Consider the following 12,101-nt stretch of genomic DNA (forward strand, 5'->3'; position numbering starts at 1 on the left):
AATTCAAGATTATTTAATTTCCTCCCTCATCTTTCAGAACTGTTTTAACCTCTCTTCTACTTCTCTCAAAAAAAAAAAAACCCCAAACAAAAAAACGAACAACCAAAACAAAAACCGAAATGAAACCAAACAAACAAAAAAAAAAAAAAAAAAAAAAAAGGAGAAACAAGCTCTTGTAACAAAATGTCAGCAAAGCATCAGATTAACCTACTTTGCCATTCTACTCCCACAAATGAAAATACTTGGTCAAAACCCTGGTAACTGGATTTCCAACATGGAGAAAGTAGTGGTCCACATCTTTCTACCATATTCTTAGTCTTGTTCAGATGAAACTCCTGTAAATTCTGAGTGTCCACTCCCCCCAGACCACAGTATCTCCCTGTCAGTTCTCCCCTGACACACTATTCCTTTTTACCACCCATTCCCTTTTCAAAACTTCTGTTTCTCAACTCCCCCTCTTCTTCCTCTTCTTCTCTTGAGCAAACTTATCTTGCTTCTCGAGAACTAACTTGCCTTTCCTTCCTTTCCCACTTCTCAATTTCTGAAGAGCTTCTAGCCCCTGCCTCTTTTGATTTCTACTTCACCGACCACTGCAGAGAGGCACTTGCAGCAGGGCAGTCCGGAGAGGGCTTCGTTCCCCCCTACGAAAGAGAGCACTGACCATTGCCTTCACCCTCGTCGGGCATTCCTGTCCTCCGAGCTGCTCTCTCGAGGAAGGAAGCACACGTGAACTCCCACTGGAGAGCAGCTGAATGCACCGAGGCAGCAGCTCTTTACCGCTGCTTGCAGAGAGACAACGAGGCGCAGATTAGATTCAAGCAAAAGCCTGAAACAAATGCTTTCTACCAACGCATGTTAAATAGGTGCTTATGTTTCACGCAGATCCTGATGTACCTAATTAATCCTAATTAAATCTGAGCTGTAAGGGCACCTAAATACACAAATATGCACGCAGACACGAGGAGCTCGGCTCTCACGGTGAAGTGCCGCTTGTCAGGCAGCTGGAGGGGACCCCATCGGCGCCGAGGTGTCCCTCGCCACCTGGGTCTTCCCCCGGCCGCCGGGGCATCCCCTTGGACGGCGGGGCATCCCTTGCACGGCGCTCCCGGCGCCTCCCGACGGTGCGATCCGTGCGTCTCCCTCCGGGAATGAGGATCGGGGGGCGATTTACGGAGACCTTCATGGGGGTGTCGCAAGCCCGGAACAGGCCGGGGAGCCGCGGGAGGAGAGAGCGGGCAGCACCGCAGGCTCGCGTTTTCTCCTGCGAAGGCGACAGGAGGGAGGGGACACGGTTATCTCGCCGGGGCTCTCATTTGGAGAGGGTTGTGACAAGCCTTAGGAGGATTAGCAGGGGCGCAGCACAGCGCCTTCGGGAAAGCAGCAGCGTCCCGCCGCTTGCCCGCTCCTGCACTTCGGGGCAAACAGGGGGCTCGTCCTGCCTGCGGAGAACGAGACGTCTGGGAGAGGCCGAGGAGGGAGCCGGAGCCGGAGCCTCGCTCAGGGGGCAGGGGAGGCAGGAGAGAGGCGGGACCCCCAAGGTTTTACCCCCACTGGACACGCACCGCTGTGCTCGCCCACGGCGATGGGAGCCGGCGGGCGCGCACCGGGCGGGGAGAGGCTCCCCGAGCAACCGGGGAAGGAGGACCGGGAAAGAAGGGGGGGAACGGGGGACGGACGACGACGGGGGACCCTGCGTCAGTGCAGGGCCGTCCCCTTCTCCTCCCCGTGCGCTCGGCTCTGCCTCCCGCCAGCCTCCCACGCCTCCCGCGAGGTGCGGTCGCGCTACATAAACACGGCCGTGCCGCCGGTGCCGGGGCTCTCCGTTCGCAGCCCGACGGAGGAGTTTGTCCGGCAGCGGGCAGAGGCGCGGCCGCGGAGAGCGCAGCGGCAGCGCGGCTCCGGCGCCAGACGGGGCGGGAGGCTGCGGCGGGCAGCAGCGGAGGGCTGCGCGCTCCCCCGAGGGCGGCGGCCCTGCCGTAGCCCAGGCGGCCGGAGGAAGAGGAGGAGGAGGAGGAAGGGCGTGGGCTCCGGCGGGCTCGCTCCGGTATGGCCCTGGCGGACAGCGCCCGCGGGCTGCCCAACGGCGGCGGCGTGTCGCCCGCGGCGGGGAGCGGGGCGCCGGGCAGCGGGGCGGCCGCGGCGGCGACGGGCGGCTGGGCTTCCTTCCCGGAGATCGTGGAGCTGAACGTGGGTGGGCAGGTGTACGTGACGCGGCGCTGCACCGTGGTCTCGGTGCGCGACTCGCTGCTCTGGCGCATGTTCTCGCAGCAGCAGCCCAGCGAGCTGCCCCGGGACAGCAAGGGTCGCTTCTTCCTCGACCGCGACGGCTTCCTCTTCCGCTACATCCTGGACTACCTGCGGGACCTGCAGCTGGTGCTGCCCGAGCACTTCCCCGAGCGCAGCCGCCTCCAGCGGGAGGCTGAGTACTTCCAGCTGCCCGACCTGGCTCGGCGCCTGGCGCAGACTCGGGCGGTCGCCGCCCGCCCCGCCGTCCTGCACCGCGACGGCTCCATCTGCGCCGAGGAGCCGCCGCCGCCGCTGCTCGGGTACCTGGAGGCCGAGCCGCTGGAAGGCGGCGGCGGGGCCGTGGCGTCCGCCCCGTCGCCCACGGCCAGCCGCAGCCCCTCGGGCGGGCCGCTGCTCACGCCCTCGCAGTCGCTGGACGGGGCGGGCGGGCGGCGCTCGGGCTACATCACCATCGGCTACCGGGGCTCCTACACCATCGGGCGGGAGGCGCAGGCCGATGCCAAATTCCGGCGGGTGGCCCGCATCACCGTCTGCGGCAAGACGGCTCTGGCCAAAGAGGTCTTCGGGGAGACCTTGAACGAGAGCCGCGACCCCGACCGCCCTCCCGAGCGCTACACCGCCCGCTACTACCTCAAGTTCAACTTCCTCGAGCAAGCCTTCGACCGGCTCTCCGAGGCCGGCTTCCGCATGGCCGCCTGCTCCTCCACCGGCACCTGCGCCTTCGCTCCCGAGCAGGGCGGCCCCGCCGATGACAAGATCTGGACCAGCTACACCGAGTACGTTTTCTGCCGGGACTGAGCGTCCGCCCGGCCCGTGGCGTGGGGACGAGACAGCCGGCCCTGCACGCCCTCGCACCTACGGTCCCCTCGCGTCCCGAAGGAAGGAGGATGTGAAGCGGGGCTGTGTCTCCCTGTGCTTTTCTCACCCCGGTTTCTGCCTCCACGCACAAGCCCCGGCGCAGCCCCCAGCCCTCTTGGAGCACCTCCTGACGGCCCCGGGGCAGGAGGTCACCGTGTTGTGCCTCGGCTGTCGTGTCCCTGCTTGGCCATGTCCTGGCTCCCACCTTCACCCTCCCTCCTGCATCTCCCAGTAGCTGTGTTGGTAGCAAGGGAGGAGAGAAATATTGGGAGTAGCCAAATGCCAGTCCCACAAAAGCATGCATGTGCACCCAGTCTTTGTCCCTCTCCCCACACAGAGCTGAGGTATAGCTCTGGCAGGGTGGGGCGTTTTAAAAATCATCCGGGCAGGGGCTGAGAAGATTTGAAGTTGCTTTGAGCAACTTCTGTTGAAGATGGCATGACAAATGCCTGTCTTTTCCCATCCCAATACCCTTGTGAGAGAGTTGCCTTGGTGGGCAGACCCCAAATTGTCCATTTTTAACTCCTCCCTTCCCCACCCATCAAAGCGATGCCTGTCTGTGAGGGACTGTCAGTCACATAGAAAGGAAGCCTGACTGTGAGGGGTTTGCACTGGCTCATGCTTTATCTGTTGAGATGAGCAATTTTGCAGGAGGCATGCATGTGGCCCTTCACAAGTGGTTGCTCCCATCTCCTGTCTTTGCTCCCCATGTCTCTGAACTCCTCTCTATTAAGCTGGACCAGGTCCTGCACAGCGAGCATGTAAGGCTGATGTGGAAGGACAGATTTGCTGGATAACCAACCATTTGAACAATGAAGTGTCCTCAGAGACATGTGTTTATTCCCTTGAGAGGTAAAACAAAGACACTTTGAAAAATTAAAGTGCTTGTGAATTGTAACTTCCATGGGTGGTCTGAAGTCCTTATAATTCTCTTGAAGTTACTGTCTCTAATATGGACAGAAATCTCCATGTGTATTTCCTTAAACACCCTCAAAATTATGGGAGTGAGGTGAAGCCAGGCTTGCCTGAGTAAAGGAAGGGCCTGGGTCTTGGGAAGCTGAAATCATGTACATTGAATTAGTGCAAGATGTACATTATAACTGTCATCAAGAGCACCCTTGTTACTTTTTGTCGTTTTCCTGCTGTAAAACTCTGAAGCCAGCAGATGACAAAAATCACGTTTTAAAGAGCCATTTCCTTAGTTTCCATAGCAGTATTTTCTGGGCACTGACACTGTACCTCTTCCTCGACAAACTTAGTGCTTCTTAGAAAGGCTTGAGCCCTCTCCTCAGAAAAACAAGGATGATGCCAACTTTCTTCAGGGGAAATTACTTCTGAGCTGTATTTTGTTACTGCTGAGTAACAGTCTTTCCCAGAGGAGGCAGTCAGAGTCTGCATTGGAACAGATGATCTGAACCGCAGGTTTTACAGAGATTCAACGGCTCTTTCTAATAAATTTCTTGAAGTCTGGAGTATAAAAGCACTCCCCTTTAAAAACCTAAACTTGATTTAAGAATGTGTATAGCCTGTTCAGACAGAAAAATATCCTAAATATACCTGAAGTGTCGAAGAATTTAGCAGTACATATTGAAGGCTTGAAGTTATGTTTTTAAAACTCTTGAACAATAATGCTAGTTCTAGGTCTAACTCCAAATTTAGAAATACTGCTGGCACCTGTATTCTAACCAAAGAATTTCACAGTAGGGCTTTTTTAAAAAACCCAAATTCCTTTGGAAACAGCTATAGCCACATTTCTATCGAGTTTCAGTGCTCAGTCTCTGTTCACTTGGTCTTTCATTAAGTGCATGCACAGCTACATAAAACTGAAAACAATTTGCATCACCATGGCTTCTTTTTTCTAATATTAGCAAGGTTGTATATCAACATGATTGAAGATGTGCGTATGAAAGCACTGGATATTGTCCATTTGTAGATAGTTGTATTATGGAATATTTTTAAAAGGATGGAAATGTAAACCTGCCAAATTAGATGAGCAATAAGATACAGTGAGAGGCCAATACACCTGAGGATGGAATGAAGTCTGTTTGTCCTATGCCTTACTCTGAGATGACTTCTTTGTGCTTAACTTTCACCACAAGTGAAAAGACATTGGTCACCACAGCTACTAGGTCTTTACAGTGCCCTTCTCAAGAGTAATGACCGTCTTTTTCTAGTTTCTGTTAAGTAACTCTGAAGTATGTTTTTTAAGATTTTGTATAAAATCAGTTTTCAGTAAAGTGTTCAAATTTGCTCTAGATAGCTTTCTTTTTTTAAGAATCTGCTAGCTTACTAAATCCATCATAGGAGCTATGTATAGGGGCAGTTTTAAATTGACCTTGTGATTTAGTGTACATATATATACAGTATATAAACATTTTACACTAATCATTTAGTTTTTTTAACAATTTTAGTGCTACAGGATTTCATAATGTATCTAGCTGAGCATTTTCACATTATGTTATGTACATAACATGGTAATGTTTTACTGGTTTCTTATACCTGTTTCAATGGAAAAAACTGAATATGAGTATCATCAGCTTGTAGAACTGAAATTGATGACATATTTGCTTGAATGTGAATCTTCTAGGTGGCTGAATGCATCTCTAAAACAAAGATTGCCTGTCTTTTGATTAATTGTTGCCTATCCCTTTCCTGGCAGATGACCCAGTAATTCTTACTTTTTACGTAAAAATGGATGTAATATGAACAGGATTTTTTTCTAGTCTTTGTGCTAAAAAATTTTAAGTGTTATTAGTGTTAAGAAATGGGCCTTTAATTTACTGATAACTCATTATCAGTATCGTCAGCAGGCTTAAAATGATGGTGCCATAAATATAACAGTCATTTGATGCTTTGCCACAGAAGATGACACTTTTCTGAACCATTACTTAGTAATGGCAGTAAACTTTTTAAAAGGAAAAATGCTCAAGGCAAAGTCAATGAGTTTTACTTGTCTGTTCTGTTGAGAGCTTGAAGAATGGATAAACACAACGACTCTGCTGACTTGTTGACATGAAAACATACAAAAATATAAAGGCACAATACTGGAGTCCTGTCTACGTTTTGTAGCTGTTGCTGTTCACAGTTCATGTACTTATGGATGAATGCAGTAGCATTTACAAGTGCTATTAAAAAATCCACAAGGGCAGTCTTTCTTTTAATTAGAAGTTAAGGCATAGGTCTTTTCAGTGATGCATATCATGAAGGGTGATTTTGCATATGTTTGATAGGATGTTTATATTTTTATACATGTAGATAATGAGCCACTTATTCATTCTTATTTTCACATGTATAGCATTGAAAATAAAGATCCTCCTAGGACAAAGTTGCATACCAAATTAAATTTTTGTTCTTTAAATATTAACTCAGTTGTGTGGTTTATGATGTTCTTTTTATTCTCTGTGCAGATATTGTTAGCTTTGTTCTCCACAGTATCATATTCATAACTTCAGCAAAGACTCCAAACTAAAAAAGCAGAAAAACAAAGAAAATTATGTATACAGAGACCTCTAGTAACACCCATGGCAAGATAAACAGAAATGCATAGTACTCAGGCTGCATAATTTCCTTTTAAGCATCACAGAGAATTTTTGTAGTACTGGTCAGCCAATCCTCAGGAAGAAATAGTGATTGAACAGCTTAATTTGAATAGCACTGAGGAATTGTTGAAGTCAAATGTTGATGTTTTTTATGAAGCTAGAGAATAAAAACATGAGATACAGTGCTCATTTAATGAAAGAAACATTTATACCTAAGGTAATACATGATCTGAGAGAATTGCATCTAGAATTTTTAATTAGCTACCCTGTGGTATCTAGCAAACTCTTCTAAACTTGTGGTCAGCTTCATAGAAAATTAGTAGTGACTTGTTAGTATAATCCACATGTGAAGTGCCTGTACATTTAATAGTTCTTTCTTGGGTATCATGGTTACACTACAAAGGAACCAGCTGAAGGAAGTTTAATCAACTGTTTAATTTGACATCTTGATAGTATTTGAGTGCTTTGTTATCATGCGATAATGTAAGAAAGGAGGTCATTCTATGAGCAACAAAACTGCATCTGAAGGCCTCATTTTCTTTGTCCTACTCCTTCTGCTCATCCCTGCCAATTTTGTTCGATTTCTACTTGAAAAAGGAGGCACATTCCTTGACAGAGCCACCTTCTGCTAGGCTGAAGGTTACGGCTGAATTTTGGCTTTGGCCCCCCCCCGTGAACTACAGATTTTCTCTTTCCTTTCCCTTACCCCAGCATCAGTATTCATAGAATTTGTAAGAATGTAACAGCTGTGAGGTTTTTCAGTTCTTTTGATTGTGTTTAAATTACCCATCAACTCAGAAGTTAAGCGGGACAGATATCCACCCAAATGGACAATGCAAGTGCCATGAGCCTTATTTCAGTCGGAAACAAGGCTGACAGAATAGTGTGATTTATACCTGCCACTCTCTATATAGTCTGAGTGTACTAAATGCCTAAATCCCTATAGAGTGTGAAGGCGGGCGGTCACTCTTACTTTTGCAGCTCTGGACAGTCAGTCAAACTAATGGGTATGCTAGAATGTGTTAAAAATACTTACAGACTCCTAATTTCTGCAGCATTTCCAAGGCTGAATCAAATGTGAGCAGGAAAACATTTTCTGAAGATATGATTTGCCTCAGGGCAGGGTTGTTTTTTGTTCTTTTTTTTTTTGTAAGAACCCTTCAGTATAGTTTTCAATGAAATATTCGTGCTAATGTGTTATTTATTTAGAAAGTACTTAGTTTTATGAAACCGAATGCTAATTTTGTTTTTCATTAAAATGAGCGGCATGTGTTTTTCCCCTGCTGCTAAACAAAACTCCTGTGTATGACTGCTGAAGTAGTAATGCCACCATTGCAAATAGTCTGTTGGAAATATGCAGCACAACTGCTGTGACAGTCAAAACCATAGCTGGTCAAATTATCACATTTCTTCACATTTTACTCTCCACTGTGCTCAAACTGGAATAAAATTAAGCTCTGTTACACGTTTCTTGCTTTGCAAGTTTTTTAACACACACTATGGAGCTTTTGATACTTCTGTCAAAGTTGTGGGCAACTGTGAGTCAGGGATTTGAAGTAGGTCTGTTTCCCTGTGAGGAAATAAAGGCTGGGAAATATTCTTGCACAAAGTGGGAGCAGCTTCAAGTAATTTGGGAAAAATTCTTGGTATCACAGGAAATCAAAGATATTTTTCTTTATAATCCAAGTAATACACACTCACACATTACACCCATCATGCAAACCCAACCTGCCCTGGAAAGCTAAAGTCCTTCATGACATTTACTTGTTCTAAGTTTTATTTGGTATCATCTGGGTGAAGGAAATTATTTTGTTTTTCTCCTTCAAAAAAGCTCAGTGTTTAGCAGCTGGGAAGTGACAATGTTAGCTGTACACCTTGCTTCCAGTTAACATTTCATCATCCTTTTTGTTTCAACATAATGCAAAAGGTAGAGAAGTTCACATGGAAGCATGTAGGAATCAGAATCATGGAGTCACTAGGATTAGAATGCTTAGCTCCATGTAGCCTCTGACTTACCATTTGCAACTTAACAATTTTCTCAACCTGGAACTTAAGTAAGTGTGGATTCATTGAAGTTCAGCCAAAGAAATTGAGACCAGAATATCTAGATTGTGATGATGAAAACAGGTCCATTGATAAAGATCATGTGATCTATGTTTTTAATTTGTAATTTTGAGGTAAAGACAGAGCCTTGGTTAATTTATTAAGGAGCAGGCTGTTATTAAAAACAAAATAAAATGAGGGAACAATCCTCCAATCCTCTCCCACATTCTTGAGGAGGGAATGCAGTGCTGGTGTGATGAGAACAACCTTCTTGATTTCAGAGATAACTGAAATAATCCACAATGTTGCCATCTCAATTCTGTCTGTTTTTCTGGTCTTGGCTGAACTTTAAGGTCACACCCACCCTTAATAAGTGGTCCTTTAGAAAAGCATATATTCATGACTATGTAAACTTCCACTTCCATAAATTTGGATAGAGTTTGGTTTTGACTCATATTTTCCAAATAGCTTAGTGACAATCTTTGTCCTCATATTACAGCAAAGCCTGTGATTATTAGAAGCCTGAAGTTAGTTTTTCCCTTTAAAAGGGCAGAGACTGTACAAAGAATGACTCTTTTTTTTTTTTTTTTTTTTTTGGAAAGGGTACAAATGGTGCACTTTCCCCTCCAAATCTGTAGTCTTGTACAAACCCTTCTAATTTTCCCCACCTTGTAAAATTCATTTCCACATCTTTCTATGGCTGACAGCTCAAGGCATGAATATTTCTGAAAGCTGCAAGCACCAGGAGGTCTTGCAGTGATTCACAGTTGTTCCATAGCAATCCCTTCCTGCTGTGGTCCCTTGTGCAGTCAGAACAAGCTGGGTGGGCAGCTGAGCCCCAGGATTACCCAGCGGCCCTGACCACAGCTTCTCCCTGTGCCTCACTTCCTTCCTGGCCACGACCAAGGTAGCACAGCAGTCCCTGAGCCAGCACAGTCCTGCTGCTGGTGCCTTGTGAGAATAAAGGGGCAGCATTTGTATTCTGGTGCACTCCATGCAGCCCAACAGCCACGAATTGGCACCTCTTCTCCAGGAGATTTCTGACCCACTTATTTTCAGGGTTTGCTTTCACAGTCTGCACTTTATCTGCTGTCTCAAGGTATGGTTGGAATATGGGAAAGGTTCAGCTGTTTACAGTAGTCTGTCTAATAGCTTATCTGCCATGGCACTAAAGGGACAATGAGGACAACTCACTTAAAAAAGAGTTTTACAGTTGTTTAAAATTTTATGGCCTAAATAAACCATGGAAAGTGCTGCATAAACTATAATAACACTGGGTAAAGGCACCTTTTCTGTTTAAGGTGAGAATGATAATTTAATCTGTTTTGCTGGAGCACTAGCATATTTATCCTCTTGGACTTGTTTGTATCATTCCAGAGGCTGAAGAGCACTCACCTGCAGGTAACTGGGCCAAACAGTCCAATTTCTTTAGAAAATGTTAGATTAAGAGTATATGTATACAAATGCACCAGTGTTTCTTTTTCTAGAAGAGAAGTTTCAGCTTGACAAATATCAGATTGGATGTTTTCCAACACAGCACCTCCTAGGGTTTGAGGACAGAAAGAAATGTCCAGATTATATGGTCTGCCATTCTACATAGCATACACTGTAGGGCTGCCCCTAACAGAGTCTTTCAGTCAGGCAGTGAAATTTCTTGGGCTGTCATCTAACTTCATGGATGATACTGCTTGTGCACAAGAAGACATCACAGTGCCTGGTTAATTGTTAGGCTGTGAATGCCACCAGCTTTGGCTTTCACCCAGAAGGGTCTGCAATGTCTTCTTCATCAACATCCTGAGGCTGTAGCGAGTGTTCTGCAGGAGGGTATGTACAGAAGTAGCTCCCCTGATCAAGACCTGGGGATGAACTGTCCTGTGGTGTCCTTTGATTCCCTGCCACTTGTCCTTGTAACCAGTTTTTCGTTGGCACTGCTGACGTGGTCGTGGAGTGGACCAGTTCAGGGAGCTGGTGCAGATGGAAAACTTAGAACAAGGGAACAGGAGAAAGCAGGCTTATTTTCAGCTGGATCAGCTCCCAGAATGGCTCACAGCAAAATGGAGTTATTAGTGTTGGGCGAAGGAGCCTGATATCTAAACAGAATGAGCTCCTGTGGTCTGTCAGTAAGGCATGTTTTTCACTCCTTTAGTCATCTCCTGTCTCTTCTCTAAATCCCTTTCAATTTATCAATGTCTTTTGAACTTCTCATTTCAGATGCTTCTCATTCTAATAAGGGAATTCACAAAAAAAATGTAACATTGTCCTAGCCTCTTTTTTTTTCCCATTCATTTCTTCAGGGTTTGAATTAGCAGACTTAGGGGTTTAAGTGTCTCTGGAGTTTATGTCCAGTAAACAATGACTGCAAGCACCTGTATTATGTCTCCAAAATTCTATCCCAATTATCAGTCAAAATGCATGGGAGTGCCTAAGATGTTTGCTTATTAAACATTATGCCACCGTTTAACTTGAAACAACCAAGGCACAAAGCCCAGTAAAAGTGGATCTATTTCCTCCACATCAGCATTGATGGACATCACTGTGACATGAATGCTCGGTATCATTTTCCCTGCTTATTACATTGGATAGGTAGTTTTCCAGCCACATGAATGGATGGCTAAGCATTGACTGACAGGTTGGCAGGCCTGAAGTTTCTAAATTACCCAATTTTCTTTTAACCATAGTCCAAACAGTCCATGGGTTTTTTTCCAGTCCTTTGGAGCTTCTGCAGGGATCTGAGACTTTTGAGAAAGCTGCATTAGTAAATACAGAGGCTTGTAAACATACCAGATATAAATTGGCCAGACCTGATTGAAAAAAATACTTGTTGCTCATATTTTTTTGATTAGGTTTGGAAGGGAAATTGATCATTATTCCTAACAGACCTGAACAGCAAAATGTTTATACTTCTCCTGAGTTAACGAGCCTAAAAATTCCGTCTAATAATGAATATGTACAATTTTTCACATTGTTCCAAATAAAATTAAATAATTTCATTTGTAATCATGCTGACTACTACTTTCTTTGTGTTCTTTTTTCTTACCTTATTAAATTTATACAATGCAGTTAGTACAGTATTTGCAATTTATAGCTTTGATTTATACACATTGGTATAGCCTTCTCTTTCCATTTTAGACTTTATATCTATGACTTTTTAATAGCAGCTCTCTGGATCCTGTCCCAGGATGTACTGGATGACTCTTACCTCCTGTTGATCTCAACAAAATGTGCTGTCCCTACAGGATGCTAATGAGAACTTAGACAAAAAGAGTATTCTCTTTTTTACTTACAGGACTTTGCCTGTGCAGTTATTTGCTGAACTTGTAACCTAGGATTTAGAAATTCAGTATTTTTAAAGGTGTCTTAATATGCAGCTAGTGTGAATTTATACCATCATGTTACTTTGTGTTTTGACTGTTT

General features: G+C 45.5%; 2 protein-coding genes across 2 annotated transcripts in view; one reads left to right on the plus strand and one right to left on the minus strand.

The window, feature by feature from the left end:
• The window catches only part of ACOD1 (aconitate decarboxylase 1), a 32,416-nt gene extending 31,233 nt beyond the window's left edge, over positions 1-1,183 (minus strand). The window contains exons 1-2 of the mRNA XM_058045502.1: positions 978-1,183; positions 646-782 (exon numbers count right to left, since the gene is read on the minus strand). Of these exons, the coding sequence (XP_057901485.1) occupies positions 646-782; positions 978-1,183 (343 nt within the window). The remainder of the gene's footprint in view (positions 1-645; positions 783-977) is intronic.
• Positions 1,184-1,740: 557 nt separating this feature from the next.
• Positions 1,741-8,114, plus strand: KCTD12 (potassium channel tetramerization domain containing 12). Its single transcript, XM_058018534.1, has one exon. It carries the CDS (start codon positions 2,047-2,049, stop codon positions 3,043-3,045), a length of 999 nt encoding a protein of 332 aa, XP_057874517.1. The 5' UTR covers positions 1,741-2,046; the 3' UTR covers positions 3,046-8,114.
• The last annotated feature ends 3,987 nt before the right edge of the window (positions 8,115-12,101 follow it).

This window comes from Melospiza georgiana, chromosome 2 (genome assembly GCF_028018845.1).
Source record: "Melospiza georgiana isolate bMelGeo1 chromosome 2, bMelGeo1.pri, whole genome shotgun sequence".
Taxonomy (NCBI): Eukaryota; Metazoa; Chordata; class Aves; order Passeriformes; family Passerellidae; genus Melospiza; species Melospiza georgiana.

What these genes read in the sequence shown, in the direction of transcription:
- KCTD12 (XM_058018534.1), top strand. Translation starts at nt 2,047, where the DNA reads ATGGCCCTGGCGGACAGCGCCCGCGGGCTGCCCAACGGCGGCGGCGTG.